General features: G+C 40.4%; 1 protein-coding gene across 1 annotated transcript; it reads right to left on the bottom strand.

Annotated features, from left to right (window-relative positions):
* Positions 1 to 294: 294 nt before the first annotated feature.
* LOC126061467 (granzyme A-like) lies at positions 295 to 15,400 on the bottom strand. Its single transcript, XM_049858027.1, has 5 exons — positions 15,330 to 15,400; positions 7,859 to 8,006; positions 6,400 to 6,541; positions 2,642 to 2,914; positions 295 to 932 (listed from the first exon to the last, which is right to left on the bottom strand). The coding sequence occupies exons 1-5, from the start codon at positions 15,388 to 15,390 to the stop codon at positions 780 to 782; spliced, it is 777 nt and encodes a 258-aa protein (XP_049713984.1). The 5' UTR covers positions 15,391 to 15,400; the 3' UTR covers positions 295 to 779.
* Between the last annotated feature and the right edge of the window lie 5,257 nt (positions 15,401 to 20,657).

The following is a 20,657-nucleotide window of genomic DNA, read 5'->3' as shown; positions in this document are numbered from 1 at the left end:
TACATTGTTGTTGTTAGTTGCCGTCAAGTCAATTCTGACTCATGGTAACCGCATGTGTGGGTTTTTAACGCTGTGACCTTTTGGAAGCAGATGACCATGACTGTCTTCTGAGGTGCCTCTGGGTGGGTTTGAACTGCCAACCTTTCAGTCAGTAGTTGAGTGTTTAAGTGTTTGTTCCATTCAGAGGCTCTGGAATTATTACAGGAGGAGTTTATTTTAAATCAGCTCTTTGGAGTTTAAAAGCACCACAAAAAGACGAGATATAAATAGTACACGGTAAAATAAGCCATTTTTCTTTATTATGTACCCAATTTATTGAGAAAAACATGGATTTAAGCTAGTGCTTGCATGTATAAATTGACATCGAATAGAGTATCCGGCTGTAATTTAGGGAGCCACAGATATTTTGAAGCACCCTTTGGATAAATGAAGAATATTCTAAATTTTCCCCGGATTGACTTTTTTTTTTGAGGACAAACATAAAAGTGGCGGTCCTAAAATTCTAAATAAAGCAAAGAGTCACTAAATTGGGAAATTTTCCTCAAGAGGCATCCTGCCATGGATAGAGAATAAGTGTGATGATACAGTTTTAGCCGATCATGTAGGTGTGAAAGCAGAAAGCAATTTCTTTTATTGGCTGGTTTTGTTCCAGGGAAGCTGTAATTTGTTCACCAAGTTAAGACGGTTGATGAGGTCCTTCTGAGATAGGCCAAGTTAAAATCTCCTTTACTTGACATCTCCTGGTGGTTACCTCACCTCTCTACTTGGAAGGAGGAATGTCATATGGCACCCCCAATGGTTTTCCTTATCCAGTTGAGATAATTTGTTGTAAGGGCAGTATAAACGCCAGGTTTCTGGGGGTTACAACACTTCCCAAAGGAAGTGACACCTCTGAAAATGTTACCACATATCAGAGGACTTCCAGCATTCACCTGGAACAGAAAGTCATGTATTTTAAATGTGAGTGCTTTCCAAAGATGATGTATTTATACATTCATTCATTCACTCACTCATTCATTCTTTCTTTCCTTATTTAACCAAAACCAAACCCATTGCCGTTGAGTTGATTTCAACTCGCAGAGACCCTATAGGACAGAGTAGAACTGCCCCTTTGAGTTTCCAAGGAGTGCCTGGTGGATTCAAACTGCCGACCTTTAGGTTAGCAGCTGTAGCATTTAACCACTACACCACCAGGGTTTCCTTCCTTATTTACAGGCTAATTTAAAAATCTCTTTTAATAACCATCTGCCCTCAGCATCAATTAACACATTAATTTATCTTTCCAAATAATTTTCCTTCTAAAAAAGGCAATTCTGGAGAAGATGTGCAAATATATCTATATATCAGATAGCTATATTTCAGTAAAACAAAGAAAGAACAATATAGGAAAACTTTGATTGTGAAAAAATAATTGTCTCCCTGAGTCTGATTGTATGTTCTTTTCTTGGTTAATAGACATTAGGGTAAGAAATGAATGTTGGGGCTACAAGAACGCTTGAGGTAGGATCTCAACTATACCCTGCTCTGATGAATGACACTAGCTAAGCCATCTCTCAGACCAAGGAGTACTCGGTGCTATTTCATACAATCTTTGGAGATTCATTCCCAGATCCATCAGCCTTCATTTCTTGTTCTCTCTGACCTTGTAAAACTGCCTCTGGGCCATGAGCTCTAAATAAGTTCCACCCTAGTCAAACCTGTCCTTGGCACATAAGAGGCAAAACAGTATAGGAGTTGAGAGTCAGATAGCCTGGGTCCAAATCCAGATCTACCACCCTGATAGGTTATTTAACTTAGAAAGTAAAGTAACTTTCTGTGCCTTAATTTCCTCATCTATAAGTCCCTGGATGGTGCAAATGGTTAATTCGCTGGGTTGATAACCAAAAGGTTGGAGTTCGAGTCCACCCATAATGGGCACCTCAAAACAAAGGCCTAGTGATCTACTTCTGAAAAATCAGCCATTGACAACCCTATGGATCATAGTTCTACTCTGACACACACAGGGTTGCCGTAAGTTGGAGTCAAGTCAACGGCAACTAATTAGTTCAAAAGAGGGGTGATAATAATGGTTATCTCATAGGGTTATTTGAGCATTAAATGGCATAATAAAGAACTTGGTAGTTCCGGGAACTTGAAAAATGCCAGCTGTCATTATTATGGAGAGCATTCATGAATGGTGGTTAAATGGTATACTGAAATTGCCATTACTAAAGAAGAAATGCTCTCTCTCTGCACAGAAGAATTCACACTGAACAAAGGTGCACATACCACCGCCACCACGTCAGTGCCAAACGGTATTCCTTGCAGGCCTTCTTCATAAAAAGTAATAACGATCGTCTACCCTGTTCTTCCTACCAAAAAAACCCAAACCCACTGCCATCGAGTCAATTCTGACTCATAGCAACCCTATAGGACAGAGTAGAACTGTGTCACAGAGTTTCCAAGCCTGTAATTCTTATGGAAGCAGACTGCCACATTTTTCTACTGCTGAGCAGCTGGTGGGTTCCAATCGCTGACCTTTCGGTTAGCAGCCAAGTGCTTAATCACTGTGCCACCAGGGCTCCTCTTGTTCTTCCTAGGCATTCTATTTTAACTTTATTTTCTATAGCCAAAAAATGGTTTGAATTTTTAATTTACTTACTCGACATGCATCATTTTCACCTTTTTTGCCAATAGCACAGATCCTGGTTTTGTCAATAACTGACTTGAAATTATAATACTTTTCATCTTTGCATATTTTTTGGTCTGTCACAGTGACATTGACTTCTCTCAAGGTATCCAAAATTCCTTTTGGGTTTTTTCTGGTGCTTCTCCATTCTGCCACATGACACTTGGTGTGGGGTTTGACATCTTCTCCTGTTTTGGGTAGCTGAAGGATTCCTACATCTTTGGTAATCGTTGCCCTACCGTCAAGCTAGAAAGTAGATAGGAGATGCAGTTTTAGGCAAGGAACACAGTAACAAAACCCAGAAGATATCTCCGATTGGAATATATATCCTGCTTATGAAGAACATGACTGAAGAGATATTTCAACCTAATTGACTACTTAGTAATTAATTTTTTAAAAATGACAGCACACTTTTTCAGATATATCTTGCTAGGCTATTCTAGGCAAAACCAGTTCAGCTGACCTGTCAATGGTAACATTATATTGGTGGTGGTTGGCAGTTTTGTGGTTGAAAAGTTATAGTGGTGAGATCAATCATTATTTAATTCAGGTGTTTTTAGGTTTGTGAATAGACTGGTATGGGGACCAACGAAGGAAATAGCCCTGCTGTGGCACAGGGTGAGAAAGTGCCCAGTGTCCTCATTTTCCACTCTAGTGTGGATTCCCCACTTCTGAACTTGTCCAAACCAGCCCGAGGGTCTACTTGCCTTCACTTGTTCACCCACCCTCTCCCTTTTCCTTTCATTTCCTAAGCCCTCTTCTGCATTCACCACATTGTTTCCAAAAAGTGAAAGCAAGGGAGTAGGGAGTATGATCAAGTTTGAGTAGGGGGTTGTTATTGTTGTTGCATGCTGTCAAGTTGATTCCGACTCATAGTGACCCTATACGACAAAGTATAACTGCTCCATAGAGTTTCCCAGGCTGCAATCTTTATGGAAGCAAATCACCAGGTTTTTTCTCCCACAGAGTGGCTGGTGAGTTTGAACAACTGATTTTTTGGTTACCCCACTGGCTGCTTAACCATGGTGCCCCCAGGGCTCCTTGAGTAGAGAGTAGAGGGAGACAATTACAGTTATTTCCTATCTTCTTCCCTCAAGCTCATTTTGGAGCTCAGAGGGTCTTGGTTCTGTGGACCTTCTAAAATCACAGGAGTGCAGCAGCCATGGCAACTGTCACATTCCTGTCATTGTACTGTTCTCAGGCCCATCCTGTAAGATTGTTCTGCTAACGTAGGGCCCCCTCTGCATGGCTGATGTTCCCCACTCCCACCATGCTAACACTTAGAGGGTGAAATGGCCACAGATGAAGGTCTTTACAGAGAACATGACTGCAAATGCCCATGTGCTCCTTCCCTCCTTCTTCCCACTCACGCTTTCTCATGGCCCTCATGCTTGTCCATCTGGTTAAATGAATAAGGAGGAAAGAGAAACCCTGAAAGGGGCTTTGGGTCTTAAAGAGTTGATCAAAATTGAATTCTGGGAAGCATACGTTTTTAAGGAGTGGTCCTTTCAAACTCCCTTATAGTCAAGCACACAGGGGAGTGATGACCACACAATTAGGTTTTAACCCTGGAAGGTTACCCGTGGTGAAGTCTTGACACCCTCTTTATGATTTTTCTAACGGCATCACACTATCGGCCACAGTGTCAGAGGTGATGGGGATTTTCCTGACCCTACTCCAACAGCATTGAGCTCTCACCTCCCCTACTCACCCCACCCATCCTGTAATGGTAAGATTTCTAGGCCCTGATGTAGACCTGACTGCTTTTACCAGTTGCTTAAACCTGAGTCTAGAATCCCTTCCCTTCACTCAGTTGCATTTGCTACTGCCTGACTTGGTTCCATCTCTTACTCAAAATTATTCCAGAACTATTTTTTGAGGGCTTACTAGGAATTGGGCAATATTTTAATGATGGAGGACATAAAAGTAAATAAAACCGATACAAATGCCTATCCTTTGGACATTAAATTACATTGGGGGAGGCAGACAAGCAAATAAATAAAACCTAGAATATTTCAGGGGATGTTAAGTGCTATGGAGCAAAATGAGAAAGCAAGTGAGCCAGGGAGTAACCGCTGCGTGGGAGTAGGGGTAAGGGGTAAGGGGTGGGTGGGGAGCAGGTAGGGGGAGGGGAGAGTTGCCTCACTGGGGATTAGAATATGGCTGCAGGTTTGCAAGGCAGGCTTCATGGTCTGTGTCCTGAATCTCATGGTAACTCCCTTTTCTGCCCCCTTCCTTCATTTGTATTTTCCAGAATTCCCTCTTGTACAGCTGTTCTTCCTACCTGGAAGTCCCCTTCCTCCTTTTCTCCTTTCTGGCCTCCACTCATTCTCTCATCTTCCAGCCTCAGTTTAGAGTCGCCTTCTTTAGGAAGACTTCTCTGGCCCCTACTTCGCATGTGCTCCCATAGCGCTCTCAGCTCTGTCATTGATGAGTAAAATGCCACTAGATCAGAGATGTTGATTGATTTGGCCGTCTCCTCCTCTAGACCATGAGTACTTTCAGGGAAGGACCTAATTATTATTGATCTTCTGAGAAAGAAGAAAGAATGGCACTAACTGCTAAGCCTTAATGTGTTAGTTCCAGCCCGGCACTCACAGCTGGGGTGTGATTTTTCCTGTAGATCATAAACAATCTTATGGATCACAAACATCAGACAAGGTGACCATAATGAAGAGAGCAAAATAAGGCTGCTCTGCAATTACGTTTGAGTATAGGCAAACACAAGATCATTGTGCAAACCACAAAAATGTCCATACACCCCCGCTCCTGGCTAAAATGAGTGACTGCTACTTCTTTACCAACCACAGCTGTAGCAACTGTCAATTTCTTCCACTGCCCAAATAAGATTCATGAAGATGCCTAATTATTGAATTACTCCACTCCCTTACAACACCCAGTTCAGAGCAAGCCCCTACTTCCTTAAACCCTTCCCTAAATCACTTACTGTAAGCTCAAATCCTATCATAAACTTGCTGCCATCAAATTGATTCCGACTCATAGTGACCCTATAGGACAGGGTAGAACTGCCCCACAGAGTTTTCAAGAAACGCCTGGTGGATTCGAATTGCCAACCTTTTGGTTAGCAGCTGTAGCACTTAACCACTGTGCCACCAGGGTTTCCAATCCTATTATAAGCTGATCTAACACCCTCTTGCTGTTCTTGGGTGGTGCGAATGGTTAATGTGCTTGGCTGCTAAGTGAAAAGGTTGGTGGTTTGAGTCCACCCAGAGGTGCTTTGGAAGAAAGGCCTGGTGATCTTCCAAAAAGTCACCATTGAAAACCCTATATAGCACAGATCTCCTCTGATACACATGGGGTTGCCATGAGTCATAATCAACTTGACTACAATTGATACTGGAACATGCTCTTACTGAACTACCCCATGATTCCTCATGGTGTACCCATCAATAAACCCAACTTTGTTTGACGATAGATGAGTTCCTTGTGGTCTTCGATTTTTGGGCATCAGTACTTTGGATTTCCAGGTCCTACGACAACACAGGACTTTTGTCAACATCTGTTGAACTGAACTGAATTCTAAAAGAAGGAACATCTGTGGAACGTAGTGCTGGGTCTCAGCTGTGCTTCTTACCCCATACTCCCAGGCATTAGCCAATCTTGGCTGTGAGGCTGGGTGCGCTAAACCTCTAGTTTCAGATTAAAATGACCAAATTGCTAAATTTCATATGTATATATGTATATATATATAAATATAAACCCATGTTTACCTGAAGCAGTTGAAGATCTCCTTCAGATGTGAGCGAATCATAGCATGGATAGATAATATTCTTTTTAATGGAAAATATTTGCTTATGGTTCTTTTTATGGAATATAGAGCCGGCCCCAAGAAAAATCTGAGTTCTGTTCTCCCTGAAAAAACAATAACATATACTTTATGTAAGAGAATGGATGAAATTGAACTATGGACTTCATTCATATCTGATCAGTTCTTTCAAAAGGTTTCCTGTTTATAAACGAGCACAGGAAGACAGGAACTTATGGGGCTTTTCTCTTTTGGTGTTTTAGCACCTTTTACCTAAAACCCCCAAGATGTTTGTTATCACAAATTGCTTCAATTTCACAACATCTTTTCAAGGAAGAAGCAACAAGGAGGGAATCCCAGGCTTTTTGGCACAGGAAAGAGCATTGAGTCATAATGGTCTGGAGAAGTACGGTTGCGTGCTGCCCAAAGAGGTTTGCCTGGATTTGGGGCTTCTCTCTGGCGTGCAGTGCATGGGCAAGGGGTGGGGGTGGGGGTGGGGGAGAGGCGTAGGGGGCAGGCAGGGAGCGAAGAGCCGCCAGTTTCTCTACCTGCTTAGAATTTGGCCTTCCTTCTAGGTTGTTGACACCTCATGGACATGGGAACAAAAGAATTTCCTGACTGGCTGGGCAGACTTTGCACCAAGCAGGCCTATTAATTAAGCGTGCTAACTTCGTTTCCAGGGTAAATTGTACTGAAGTTCCTACCTGACAAATTCTTATTTTACAAAACATTATAATGTGAAACTGTTTGAATTTTCTCTATGGGAAACTAGTCTTAAGCTTCTTCTTTTGCTCATACAATTTATGCTAAAGTGAATAAGGGAATAGCATTATGGGTTACCAGTAACAGGTATTGAATAAGAAAATGGCAACATATGCGTTTGATAACCATTATCCTGTCTTTCAAATGATGATTGGGAAAACCATTAGTTTGATCCACAGGAAAATATTTTTTAAAATTGTCAAACATCAGCGATTCCCTATGGCTCAGTCTAATATGTAGAAACATGAGGCAATGCCAATTTCTGGTAAGAAAAACAGTTGTAATCCTAGAGGACGCTCACTTTGATTGACTGTGTAAAAATATCCTGGTGAAAAAGGTCTGGAACAAGATATATCAAAACATTAACAGTGATTGCGTGTGGTTGATGAGATTATGAGTGTTATTTTTCACCTTCCGTCTTTTTCAAAATTTTAATAATGTTGCCATTTTTAGTGAAAAACCTTTAAAATTATGTGCAAAAATGGTCATAATTTTGATCTTATTTCTGTAGGATCTGGCCTTTGTGTAGTATAATAGAACATCGCATTGAACGTACTTGCCCACTATCTTTTCCATCCCAACCTAATTGTGGTTTTGGGCTTGAGAGTCATTTTCACCTCCCCAACCTGCCTCGAGAATCAGAGGAGTACAGAACTACTCACAGCTGACAGCGAGCCGCTGTCAGTACCCAGTTTTCTTTGATCAGAGCCCCTGCACAGTTGTTGCTCCCTTTGAGTAGAGCCAGGTAGGGTCTTGAATGCCGTGCCTCTTCATATCCTCCTGTGATTCCCTCGTGGGGCTCTGAAAAAACTAAAAGAGTGATCTGGAGTGAAATCCTACTCTATCGAGTCATGCTTCCTCCTGAGAAAGTTTGGACATAGTGAATAGATTTAACGCAAGCACACAGACATGCACTCCGTGCGAGGGAAGGAAGCTCACAGCAGTGGAGACTGGTGCCAGGGTGGTGCTTTTTTCTGCAGCGGTCTTGTCTATCCTTACGCTCCCTGTAACGCTGACACTTTTAATAGTGTTTTTTCGTGATAAACTTGCCACTTGGCTTTTGGGTAAGTTTTATTATAAACATTCCTATCACATCAGGTGTTTAAATTGTTTTTTCTGCCACATGTCTAATTTGAGTTCTCATTAAAAAAAAAAAAAATTGGAAATGGATAGGGTAAATGTGATAAATATTCAGAGATATCTCTCTTCAGTTCCCAAAGAATCACCCAGAGTGCTTCCTTAAAATGCAGATTTCCTAGGTCCATAGTTCAGAACCTGGGAGGGGAACCTGGGAACCTACATTTTAAAGAAACACTCCTGGTGATTCTGATACGGGTGGTCCCTGGAGCAGTTGTGGAATTTTTAAGGTTGTGATCAAGTCTTGGAGAGCAGTGGTTTATCCTATTTCTGCCCCTTTGGGCAGGTATTAGGAGCAGAGGACATTTTGTTGTTAGTTGCTGTTGAGTCGATACAGGCCTTAATTCTCAGGTGCCTCTGGGCGGGTTTGAACTACCAACCTTTTGGTTAGTAGTTCAGCAACTAACCATTTGCGCCACCAGAGGGCACTGTATGGGATCGTTACTCATTTGCTAAGAGGTGTGGATAGACAGCCAAGAGTACAGTGAGGTCCGGGGCTGGAGGTGGTGGGTGGGGCTCTGGCCTTCTTGAAGGACACCCATGACTGGGCTCTGGCTCACAAACTTAACTTTTCTGACCTTCAGGCAGGCCAATTCTCCACCCTCTGACTCAGAGGCCAGGATATTGAGAGGTTCCTGGAATGTCATAAAAAAAACATGTCATAGATGAGAAAATTCTTTATTAGTAAAATTTTTATCTGAGTAAGTAAAGGCACCTTCTCATCATAACCCCTGAGAAAAGGAAAGCACTCTTCAGGGCAGTCAGTCACCTCCCAGGTGTTCTGGTTTGGGAGCAGAGGGCTCATAGGGGAGATTGAGTCTCTGGACTTCTCCCTCTTTCCCCTCAGGTGTTTATAATAAGTTTCTCAAGTCCAGGGCTGGCTGTCCTGCAGGTTGGGGCTAGGGAATCACAATATTCTCTTACCTTATTGCCTGCTCTGTATTCTGGCTAATGAAGTCCATTTGTGAAGTGATTCCTGGGGACAGAGATGTTGTCTGGTGTGGCTGGAGAACTCTTGTTTTTGTTGGTTTATAAAGAAACTAAATCCATGGCTTTGGTTTTACAAGCCCTGTATTAGTCTGGCTCACTGAGCTATTCGCCTTGCCCAGAATACAATGGTACACCTTGTAAGTACTACAGTTCTAGGTCTTTAATGGCTTTTACTTATCTTAATCCTTTCCCCTTATTTGATATTTTTTATATAGAAAGTGAGGCAAGACAGATGAGCTGAAAAACCATTACTAGTATTACTGTTGAGTCAGTTCTGACTCGTGGTGAGCCCATGTGTGCCAGAGTAGAACTGTGCTCCACAGAGTTTTAAAGGCTGAATTTCTGAAAGTAGATCACTGGGCCTTTTTTCCAAAGCACTTCTGAGTGGACTCGAACCTCCAGTCTTTTGGTTAGCCCCCTAGAACTTTTAACTGTACCACTCAGAAACTCCTGAGCTGAATTAAGGAGCCCTCTGATGGAAACCTTGGTGGTGTAGTGGTTAAGAGCTATAGCTATTAACCAAAAGGTCTGCAGTTTGAATCCACCAGGTGCTGCTTGGAAACCCTATAGGGCAGTTCTACTCTGTCCTATAGGGTCACTATGAGTTGGAATCAACTCGACAGCAGTGGGTAGGTGACCCAATGGTTAAACACTTGGTTCGAACCGCCAGCCATTTCAGGGGAGAACAGACTTGGCAATCTGTTCCCATAAAGATTACAGCCTAAGAAACCCTATGGGTCAATTCTACTCTGTCATCTAGGGTGGCTATGAGTCTTTGATGGCACACAACATTAAAATTTATGTTGTAGCTAAAAAGTAAATATTGGTTAATATACACAAGGAAAGACAAAAAGCAAATTCATTAACTGAACTTCTGCTTACACTTCTTTTTTTAAATTGTTGTAAATATATATAGAACACAACATTTGCCAATTCAGCATTTTTCAGGTGTAGAATTTAGTGGTATCTGTGTTTTTTCTTATTCTTTTATGATCACGTTGTGCAACTACCACCCATAATCATTGCCAAATTTCCCATCACGTAAACAGTCACTAAACAAAACTCCCCCTTTCCCTTCCCTTCTGCCCCTGGTAACCACTAATAAACTTTGTATACATTTGCCGGTTCTTGCTATTTCATATAAGTGATGTCGTACAATATTTGTCCTTTTTTGATTGGCATATTTCAATGAGCTTAAGTTTTTTGAGGTTCACCCATGTTGTAGCATGGACCAGGACTTCATTTCTTTTTATGGCTGAGTAGTATTCCATTGTGTGTATGTTCCACATTTTGTTTATCCATCATCAGTAGATGGACCCTTAAGTTGTTTTTACCTTTTGGCTATTGTGAACAGTGCTGCTGTGAACATTTGTGTTCCACCTACACTTCTAATTCCAGGATGAAATCAGGACAGAACTTCTTTCTTAAGCAATTTACATGTTCATTCAATTTTTTCCGTGCAATTACTCTATGGCTACTTTTGCATGACCACTGGTAAAATAAGGAGCCCTGGTGGCACAATGGTTAAGAGCTCAGCTGCCAAATGAAAGGTTGGCAGTTCTAACATGCCAGCTGCTTCATGGAAGAAGAGACCTGGCGATTTGCTTACATAAAGATTTACAGCCTTGGAAACCCTGTGGGGCAGTTCTATTCTGTCTTGTATATATATAGTTGCCATGAGTCAAAACTGGCTTGATGGCACACATCAACGACCTGTTAAAAATGGATGCAAAGATGAATAAAACACAATTCTTGCCCTCAAAGAGCTTAGTAGTAGAAAGACACAAAGAATGAAGCTGTGGACAGATAGACAAATGACTGCAATGCTAGGCAGCATGTAAGTGCCTTGAGAAGATATGAAAGAGGAGCTATAGGAGTTTAGAGAAGCAAGAAATCTCTCTTGGCAGGGAGGCTGGAAAGTCTTTATGAAGAAAGCAGGATTTTTTTTTTTTTTTTTCCTGAAGGAGATTAAAAGATGTGCAAGGTTTCACCAGCTAGGGGCTGAGGGAAACTTCAGGTTAGGTATGATGTAAGTAAAAGGCAGCATGTTGGGGGTTATGAGAAGGAAGACTGCCTGTAGAGTAAGTGGTAATTGAGCCTAACAACTCATTACGTTTAAATGCCTTTTGAAATCCATACTTGATCTTAGAGGTAGTCTTTAAAATGGTAACTGTTAGCAAAATGATTTTTTTGGCTAGATATATTCTGTCATGGATTGAATTGTGTCCCCCAAAATATGTCAATTTAGCTGGGCCGTGATTCTCAGTATTGTGTGATTGTCCACTGTTTTATGTGGTTGTCCACCATTTTATGTGATTTTTCCTATATGTTGTAAATCCTATTACTATGATGTAATAAAATGGATTAGCAGCAATTACACGGATGAGGTTTACAAGATTAGGTAGTGTCTTAAGCCAATCTCTTTGAGATATAAAAGAAAGCGAGCAGAGGGCCATGGGAACCTCATACCACCAAGAAAGAAGCACCAGGAGCAGAGCATGTACTTTGGACACAGGGTCCTGGGCAGAGATGCTCCCAGACCAAGGAAAGATTGATGACAAGGACCTTCCTCCAGAGCTGACAGACAGAGAAAGCTTCCCCCTGGAGCTGACGCCCTGAATTTGGACTTGTAGCCTGCTAGACTGTGAGAAAATAAATTTCTCTTTGTTAAAGCCATCCACTTGTGGTATTTCTGTTAAACCACAGTAGATAACTAACATATATACATTTTTATTTTATTGTGTTAAAATATATATAGCAAAGATTGCCATTGTAACTATTTTTAAGTGTATAATTCAGCGACATGAATTAAATTAACAGTATTGTGTAACCATCATCACTATCCACTTCCAAATGCTTTCACCACCCCAAACAGAAACTCAGTATTCCTTAAGCAATAACTTCTCATGCCTGCCTCCCCCCAGCTCATAGTAGCCACTTATTTACTTTCTGTCTCTATGCATTTGTCTATTCTAGGTATTTCATATAAATGGCATCATATACTATTTGTTCTTTTGTGCCTGACTAATTTCACTCAGCCTAATGCTTTTTTTAAAAAATATTTTTTATTGTGCTTTAAGTGGAAGTTTACAAATCAAGTCAGTCTCTCACACATAAACTTATATACACCTTATTACATACTCCCACTTACTCTCCCCCAATGAGTCAACCTGCTCCCTCCTTCCAGTCTCTCCTTTCATGACCATTTTGCCAGTTTCTAACCCCCTCTACCCTCCCGTCTCCCCTCCACCCTCCCATCTCCCCTCCAGACAGGAGATGCCAACATAGTCTCAAGAGTCCACCTGATGCAAGTAGCTCACTCCTCACCAGCATCTCTCTCCAACCCATTGTCCAGCCCAATCCATGTCTGATGAGTAGGCTTTGGGGATGGTAGCCTAATGCTTTCAAGGTTCATCCATGTTGTAGCATGTATCAGAACTTCATTCCATTTCATTTCTTTTTCTGTCTGAATAATCACCCATTGCATGTATGTACTATGTGATGTTTATCCATTCATTGTAGATGGACGCATGGGTTGTTTCCATCTCTTGGTTATTGTGAATAATGCTGCAGTGAACATTTGTGTACAAGTATCTGTTTATATTCCTGCTTTCAATTCTTTTGGGTATATACCCTAAGGTGGTATTGCTGGGTTATATTAATTCTATGTTTAACTTTTTGAGGAACTGCCAAATGGTTTTCAAAATGATTTTTTTAAGGCCCCAACTCAACCTACTACTATTGTTTTAGTTGCTAAAGCCTCCACAACTCTGCATGATCTCTTTGGATAATAGTATCTTGAATTTAAGAAGTACTTCCCTTCCTTTTTTTTTTTTTTTTTTTCCCTTCCTTAAGAAATCAAAAGAACTAGATGGTGCCTGGCTACAACAGATGACTACCCTGACAGAGAACACATCAAAGAACCCCTGAGGGAGCAGGAGAGCAGTGGGATACAGACCGCAAATTCTCGTGAAAAGACCAGACTTAATGGTCTGACTGAGACTAGAAGGACCCTGGAGGTCATGGTCCCCAGACCTTCTGTTAACCCAAGACAGGAACCATTCCCAAAGCCAATTCTTTAGACCGGGATTGGACTGGACTATGGAATAGAAAATGATACTGGTGAGGAGTGAGCTTCTTGGCTCAAGTAGGCACATGAGACCATGTGGGTAGCTCCTGTCTGGAGGGGAGATGAAAAGGCAGAGGGGGACAGAAGCTGGCTAAATGGACACAGAAACACAGGGTGGAGAGAAGTGTGCTGTCTCATTAGGGGGAGAGCAACTAGGAGTATATAGCAAGGTGTATATAAATTTTTATATGAGAGGCTGACTTGTAAACTTTCACTTAAAGCACAATAAAAATTAAAAAAGAAATCAAAGCACCTTTAACATAGGATCTATCTCCTATCCCTGGGAGGTAGAAAGTCTCAGGCAATTATAGTCTCTTTTCTTAAACTCAAGAAACAAAAAGATTAATGATTCGCCCAACATCACATAGTCAGGGCAGGATGGGCAGGAACCCCATTTTCTTGATCCCTGCCCATCGTAGTCTATAAACTTTCTACTGGTAACGGGCTAGATTGTTTCAGTCTCACTTTAACAATCTCACAATATTCCATGGTGAGATTATTATTTGGAATGAAAGATCAAAAACATTAAAATTAAAGAAAAAAATCAACAACTACAGCAACAATAATAATGAAAACATCTGTGATATACCAGACACCTATTAGTACTAGACACTGGCTCTAGTATTTACTATAATGCAAGGAGGGTATTATTATTCTGGTGTATAGATAAGAAAGATGATGACTTTTAGATAGGGTAATTAGCCTACCCAAGCTCACACAACAAATAAATGGCAAAGCAGTGCTCTAATCCAGTTTCACATTGTGCAAAACCCATATTCTTTGCATTGAGGAAGCTGTTTTTCTAAAGTAGTGGTTCTTTATCTTTTTTGATTTTTAAAATACAGAACCATTTGAGAATCTGATAAAGTATAGATATACATATGCATGTAAATCTTTGCATACAGTTTTGGGAGGTTCACAGACTTACTGATGCCCACTGAAGGCCTCATAAGGAGCTTGTAGATCCCATGTTAAGAACCTCACCTCTGAAGATATCACTGAGCTGTAACACATGAACACTGGGTTCAAATCTCAGCTTACTAGCTGAGGACCTTAGTAAATTTACTTAAACTTTCTGTGCCTTAGTTTCCTCATATGTAAAATGGGGCTGATAACAATAATATATACTTGAGAAGATTAAACGAGTTGATTCATGTAAAGCACTTAGGAGAGTGGTATTCTTGATGATAAGATTTATTAAATGTTGGCTAATATGTATCTATATAATATATATTTCTATATTAACATATAATATTAATATACTTTATATATAAAGTATTATTGTATATTAAAGTGTTATATGCACTTAATACAAAGTGTTATTATATATAAAATATTAATAATATATATTAATATATATGAATTATATTAATCATACTAAATATATATATTACATATATTTCACTAAATTAGTTTACACTGATATTGTTTTCTTTACTACCCTCACTATTGGAAACAGACATATTCACAAACAAATTCCAAAACCAAAAGTTTTAAGATTTATCTTAGAGCTATTATTCACGTGTATTAGTGGGAGTGGGACAGTCACACTAATAAATCTATACATCCCCAATTTAATGACTTTGCCAGTTTTTTACTTAAAGGTTTTACACTGTAGATCTGGTGTGAATTTATGAAAGCCACTAGATACAGTTAATACTTTCATATTTTTACTGTAGACTTGTAGGGTATATTTTTGTCTTAAAAAGCCAATATGCCTTTTTGATAGCAAAGACAAATGGTAACATTAAAAATTATTGGAAACTAAGTTAGGATTTTTTTTTCCTTGTTACATAATGTTAAACATAAATTAAAACTAATATAGAATCCCACTTTCTCATGAGCAAAACTGAAAAGCACATGTAAATATATCTTACCTCCAAGAATTAGAAGGAGAAATGAGGCAGTAAAGAAAGAGAAAGGAAAGAAAAACTTCATGGCTTCTGTTATCCACATATGGACACCATGTATTTTCAGGTATTTACATTGCTGATATATAATGAAACACAAAGGATGTGGTTTTTTTTTTTTTTTTTTTGATTTTTCTTCTGTGCTGCTAAAGATCTTGATATTTTAGCTATGATGTGGTTACTTATTTATTCTTCAGAAGCGGTCATTTCTTTCTGGGTTAAATGTCTTCTACCTGAAAGGGTATACGTGAAACCACAGAGACTGAGGAATTAAAATTAAATACAAAATTGTTCTTTTGACACTTTTCTCACTTTAAAAGACAATTCATTTAAAAAGCTGAGAATTCAAGTCTATATCAGAATTTGAAGTATCTTTAACTTATTCTAATAAGAAAGGTTAGATATTGAACATTGTTGAGACTACTGGATAATCACTGAGGAAAAACTGAAATTAGAGTCTTAACTCACAACATTCAGGTGTAAGGGCACTAAATGAAAATACAGATGAATATTTATGTAAATGTAGAACTGAGAAAGATACTTTGAAATCTGACATCAAAGGAAGTAATTGTAAAGGAAAAGATTGGTAGATTCAATTATGAAAAAGCAAAAACTTCTGTACCTTAAAACATCAAATATAAAAGTCAAATTGCAAACATTTTCAATATATGTGACACAAGTGGATTGTTTTATAAAGAAATGAGAAAAAGATGAATGCTTAAAAAGAAAAATTTGAGCAAGTAATTTACAAAAGAAGAAGTTAAAGTGGATGCTGTATCTCCACTCTATAGAAGAATGCATACGCACAGGGCAAAAGCTTATCAATCATACAAATGCAATTTAAAACATTTAGGCACTATTTTTGCCTATCGACTTGCTAAAAAGTTAAAAAAAAAAGTATACCCTGTCTCGTTGGAAATTCTCATGTGTTGATGATATTTCGAACTACTATCTACCTTTTTGAAAGGTAATACATGTAAAGGGCTATTAAATTTTGCAGGGCCTTTAGCCTAACAAGTTGTGTCTATGAATTAAAAAAAATTCTGGAACCCAATTAAAAAGCGGGCAAAGTGCTTGAACAGACATTTCACCAAAGAAGATATACAAATAGCCAATGAGTACATGAACATATAATCAATGTCCTCAGCCATTAGGGAAATGCAAATCAAAATCACTCCACGCTCACCAGGGTGGATATTACAGTGAAAACTGTGAAAGCCAGAACTTGATGGGACTGTCTTGTTTTTCCAGGTCTCACAAGTTTGCACCTGTGACAAGGTGCTTACCCACTTTTCTATAGCTCTATATTAAGAATTCTACCTCATAAACACGCATTATGGGTTGAATTATGTCCCCCCAAAATATGTGTCAACTTGGCTAGGCCAGGATTCCCAGTGTTGTGTGATTGTCTATCATTTTGTCATCTGAGGTATGATTTTCCTATGTGTTGTAAATCCTGGAAACCCTGGTGGCATAGTGGTTAAGTGCTACGGCTGCTAATCAAAGGGTCGGCAGTTTGAATCCACCAGGCACTCCTTGGAAACTCTATGGGGCAGTTCTACCCTGTCCTATAGGGTCACTAGGAGTCTGAATCGACTCGACAGCACTGGGTTTGGTTTTGGTTTGGTTGTAAATCCTACCTCTATGATGTTAATGAGGCAGGATTAGAGGAAGTTATGTTAATGAGGCATGATTCAATATACAAGATTAGGTTGTAGATTGAGACAATTTCTTTTGTGATTTAAAAGAGAGAAGTGAGCAGAGGGACAGAAGGGCCTCATAGCACCAAGAAAGTAGTATCAGGAGCAGAGTGCATCTTTTGGCCCCCGGGGTTGCTGAGATAAGCTCTTAGACCAGAGGAAAGTCTTGATGACAAGGACCTTTCCCCAGAACTGAGAAAGAAAAATTTCCCCTAGAGCTGGCACGCTGAATTTGGACTTTTAGCCTTCTACACTGTGAGAAAGTAAATTTCTCTTTTTAAAGACATCCACCTGTAGTATTTCTGTTAGAGCAGCACTAGATAACTAAGACAGAATTTGGTACCAAGAGTGTGGTGCTGCTCTAATGGATACCTAAAATGTGGAAGTGCTTTTGAAACTGAACGTGTAGAAGGTGGAAGAGTTTTAAAGTGCCTAAGAGTAAAAGCCTAGATTGCCTTGAAGAGATTGTTGGTGGAATTATGGACATCAAAGACAATTCTGGTGAAGGCTCAGAAGGAAGTGAAGAGAACTGTTACACTGGAGATGGCACACATGGTGAGAAGCAGCAGCAGAGGAATGGCAGCAGCAGAGAAATGGCAGCAGCAGAACCAGGAGACCAGCATGAGATAATGCCTGAGCCTACCCACGGAGCAAGACAGCTGAGTTCCTTTGGGCTGGAGGCTTCCTGGCAGACCAGGGTGCCTCCAGGCACTTATTGGTGGAGTTTAAGAGCTTTGAAACACTTTGCCCAGCAGGCCAGATGCAGGCAGTGAGGCCTGAGGGGCTGAGAGGCCAAGGAACCAGGAAGCAGAAGCTGAAGAGGCAAGGAACACAGGAAACAGAGCTACCTCAGCCTCAAAGGTTAGGGCCACAACCTCTAGGGTCTCAAAGAGTGGAGCCATAGCCTCTAGGGGTTCAAAGGGCAGTGCCACAGCCTCCTAAGTTTCAAAGAGTCAGATCTTCATCAACTCAGTTCTGGAGTGTGGGGCTGCTGTTCATGAGTGCCAGTTGGATGGGGTCAGATCCACTGCCCGAAGCTGAGGGGATGGGGCTGCCATGCCCAAGGTGCAGAAGAAAGGGGTCTGCCACCACTCAGGGGTGGGGTCACCACTCAGAAGGACTAGGAGAATAGGGCTGCCCAAATCCTAGGGAGCAGAGATGCCATTCCAGTGGGCCTGGAAGGTGGAGCTGAAGTCCAGAACCAAGGGGCCTCCACCCAGAACCTGGAGAGTGTGGCCAACACCCAGAACCTGGAGGGCAGGGCCATTGCTAAATGGTCTCAGAGAACAGAGAACTATTTTCAAGCCTTGAGAACTAATGTAATACGTTCGACTTGCTTGGTGCCTGTTATCCCTTCTTTCCCTCCAATTGCTTGCATTTGTAATGGAAATGTCTATCTTGTGCCTATTCCATCATTGTACTTTGGAAGCAGGTAAATTGTACTCTGGATTTCACAGATGAAGAGGAATTTTTGGATTTTAGACTTGGAGTTGATTTAAGACTTTTAGGATGATACGATGGTGTGAATGTGTTTTACATGTGGCAAAGACATGAATTTTGGGGGGCCAAAGGGTGGAATTTTATAGATTGAATTGTGCCCTCCCAATATGTATGCCACTTGGCTAGGCCAGGATTCCCAGTATTATGTGATTGTCCACCATTTTGTTATCTGATGTGATTTTCCAATGTGTTGTAAACCCAACCTCTCTGATGTTAATGAGGCAGGATTAGAGGAAGTTATGTTAATGAGGTAGGATTCAATATACAAGATTAGGTTATATCTTGAGTCAATCTCTTTTTTGATATAAAAGTGAGAAGCAAGCAGAGAGACAGGAAGATCTCACTAAGAAATAGTTCTAGGAGCAGAGTGTATCCCTTGGACCCAGGGTCCCTGTGCTGAGAATCTCCTAGACCAGGGGAAATTGATGACAAGGATCTTCCCCCAGAACCGACATAGAAAGAAAGCTTTCCCCTGGAGCTGGCACCCTGAATTTGGACTTCTAGCCTCCTAGACTGTAAGAGAATAAATTTCTCTTTGTGGTATTTCACACACACTTATGGTATTTCTGTTACAGCAGTGCTAGATAACTAAGACACACACTCAGTGAGTTTTCCCTCTCTGGCAGGTTTCCACCTTATATAGGTTTTGGCTTTCACAGGTTCTACTGTACATACAAAGGAGTATTATTCAGCCATAAAGAGAAATGAAGTTCTTATACACGCCACCACAGGGATAAACATTGAAAACATTATGCTAAGTGAATAAATCAGAACTGAAAGCTCAAATATTGTGTGATTCCACTTTTATGAAATATGTAGAATAGGAAAATCCATTAAGATAAAAGAAGATTGATAGATACCAGGGGCTGGGGAGAGGAGATGAGGAGTTGTCTTAGTCATCTAGTGCTGCCATAACAGAAATGTTACAAGTGGATGGCTTTAACAAAGAGAAATTTATTTTCTCACAGTAAAGTAGGTTTTAAGTCCAAATTCAGGGCAATTGGCTCTACGGGAAGGCTTTCTCTCTCTGTTGGCTCTGGAGGAATGTCCTTCTCCTCAATCTTCCCACAGTTGAGGAGCTTCTCAGGCACTGGGACCCCGTATCCAAATGGTGCTCTCTGCTCCTGGTGCTGCTTTCTGGGTGGTATGAGGTCCCCAACTCTCTACTTGCTTCCCTTTCCTTTCATCTCTTGAGAGATAAAAGCTGGTGCAGACCACAGCCCAGGGAAACTCCCTTTACCTTGAATCAGGGAGGGGACCTGAGTAAGGGTGGTATTACAATCCCACCCTAATCCTCTCAAAGTAAAATCACAATCACAAAATGGAGGACAACCATACAATACTGGGAATCGTGGCCTAACCAAGCTGACACATATTTTTTGGTGGACACAATTCAATCCAAGACAGGAGTGAAAAAATAATTATGGAGATGTATATATATTATAAAGATATAGCTATAAGAAAGTTTATTGCATTATTGTTTATCATGAAAAAAAAATTGAAAATAATCTAAATGTCCTAAAACAAGGAATTAGGTTAGTGTATTAATTTCTTTGGAGAAAATATTTCTCCAAGTTTTCAAGGATTTCATTTTACTTAGATCCACATCAATGCCCCACATCAAAGCAGCAGTTAAGAAATCAAATGACATACTGCATTGGGCAAATCTGCTGCAAAAGACCCCTTTAAAGTATTAAAAAGCAAAGATGTCACTTTGAGGACTAAGGTGAACCAGACCCAAGCCATGATATTTTCAATCACCTCATATGCATGTGAAAGCTGGACAATGAATAAGGAAGACCAAAGAAGAATTGATGCCTTTGAATTATGATGTTGGTGAAGAATATTGGATATACCATGGACTGCCAGAAGAATAAACAAATTTGTCTTGGAAGAAGTACAACTGGAATGCTCCTTAGAAGGGAGGATGGTGAGCATCGTCTCACTTACTTTGGACGTGTTATCAGGAGGGACCATGCCTGGAGAAGGACATCATGCTTGGTAGAGGGTCAGCAAAAAAGAGGAAGAGCCTCAATGAGATGAATTGACACAGTGGCTGCAACAATGGGCTCAAACACAGCAAGGATTGTGAGGC

Source organism: Elephas maximus, chromosome 2, assembly GCF_024166365.1.
Source record: "Elephas maximus indicus isolate mEleMax1 chromosome 2, mEleMax1 primary haplotype, whole genome shotgun sequence".
Lineage (NCBI taxonomy): Eukaryota > Metazoa > Chordata > Mammalia > Proboscidea > Elephantidae > Elephas > Elephas maximus.
This window is presented reverse-complemented; position numbering and strand designations above follow the sequence as displayed.

Excerpts from the sequence above, each read along its gene's own strand:
- LOC126061467 (XM_049858027.1), bottom strand. The coding sequence starts at position 15,390 with ATGAAGTTTTTCTTTCCTTTCTCTTTCTTTACTGCCTCATTTCTCCTT. Across the intron at positions 8,007-15,329 it reads TCTCCTTCTAATTCTTGGAG|TTTTTTCAGAGCCCCACGAG; the intron begins GTAAGATATATT and ends TCACTCTTTTAG. Across the intron at positions 6,542-7,858 it reads ACAGCGGCTCGCTGTCAGCT|GGAGAACAGAACTCAGATTT; the intron begins GTGAGTAGTTCT and ends TTGTTTTTTCAG.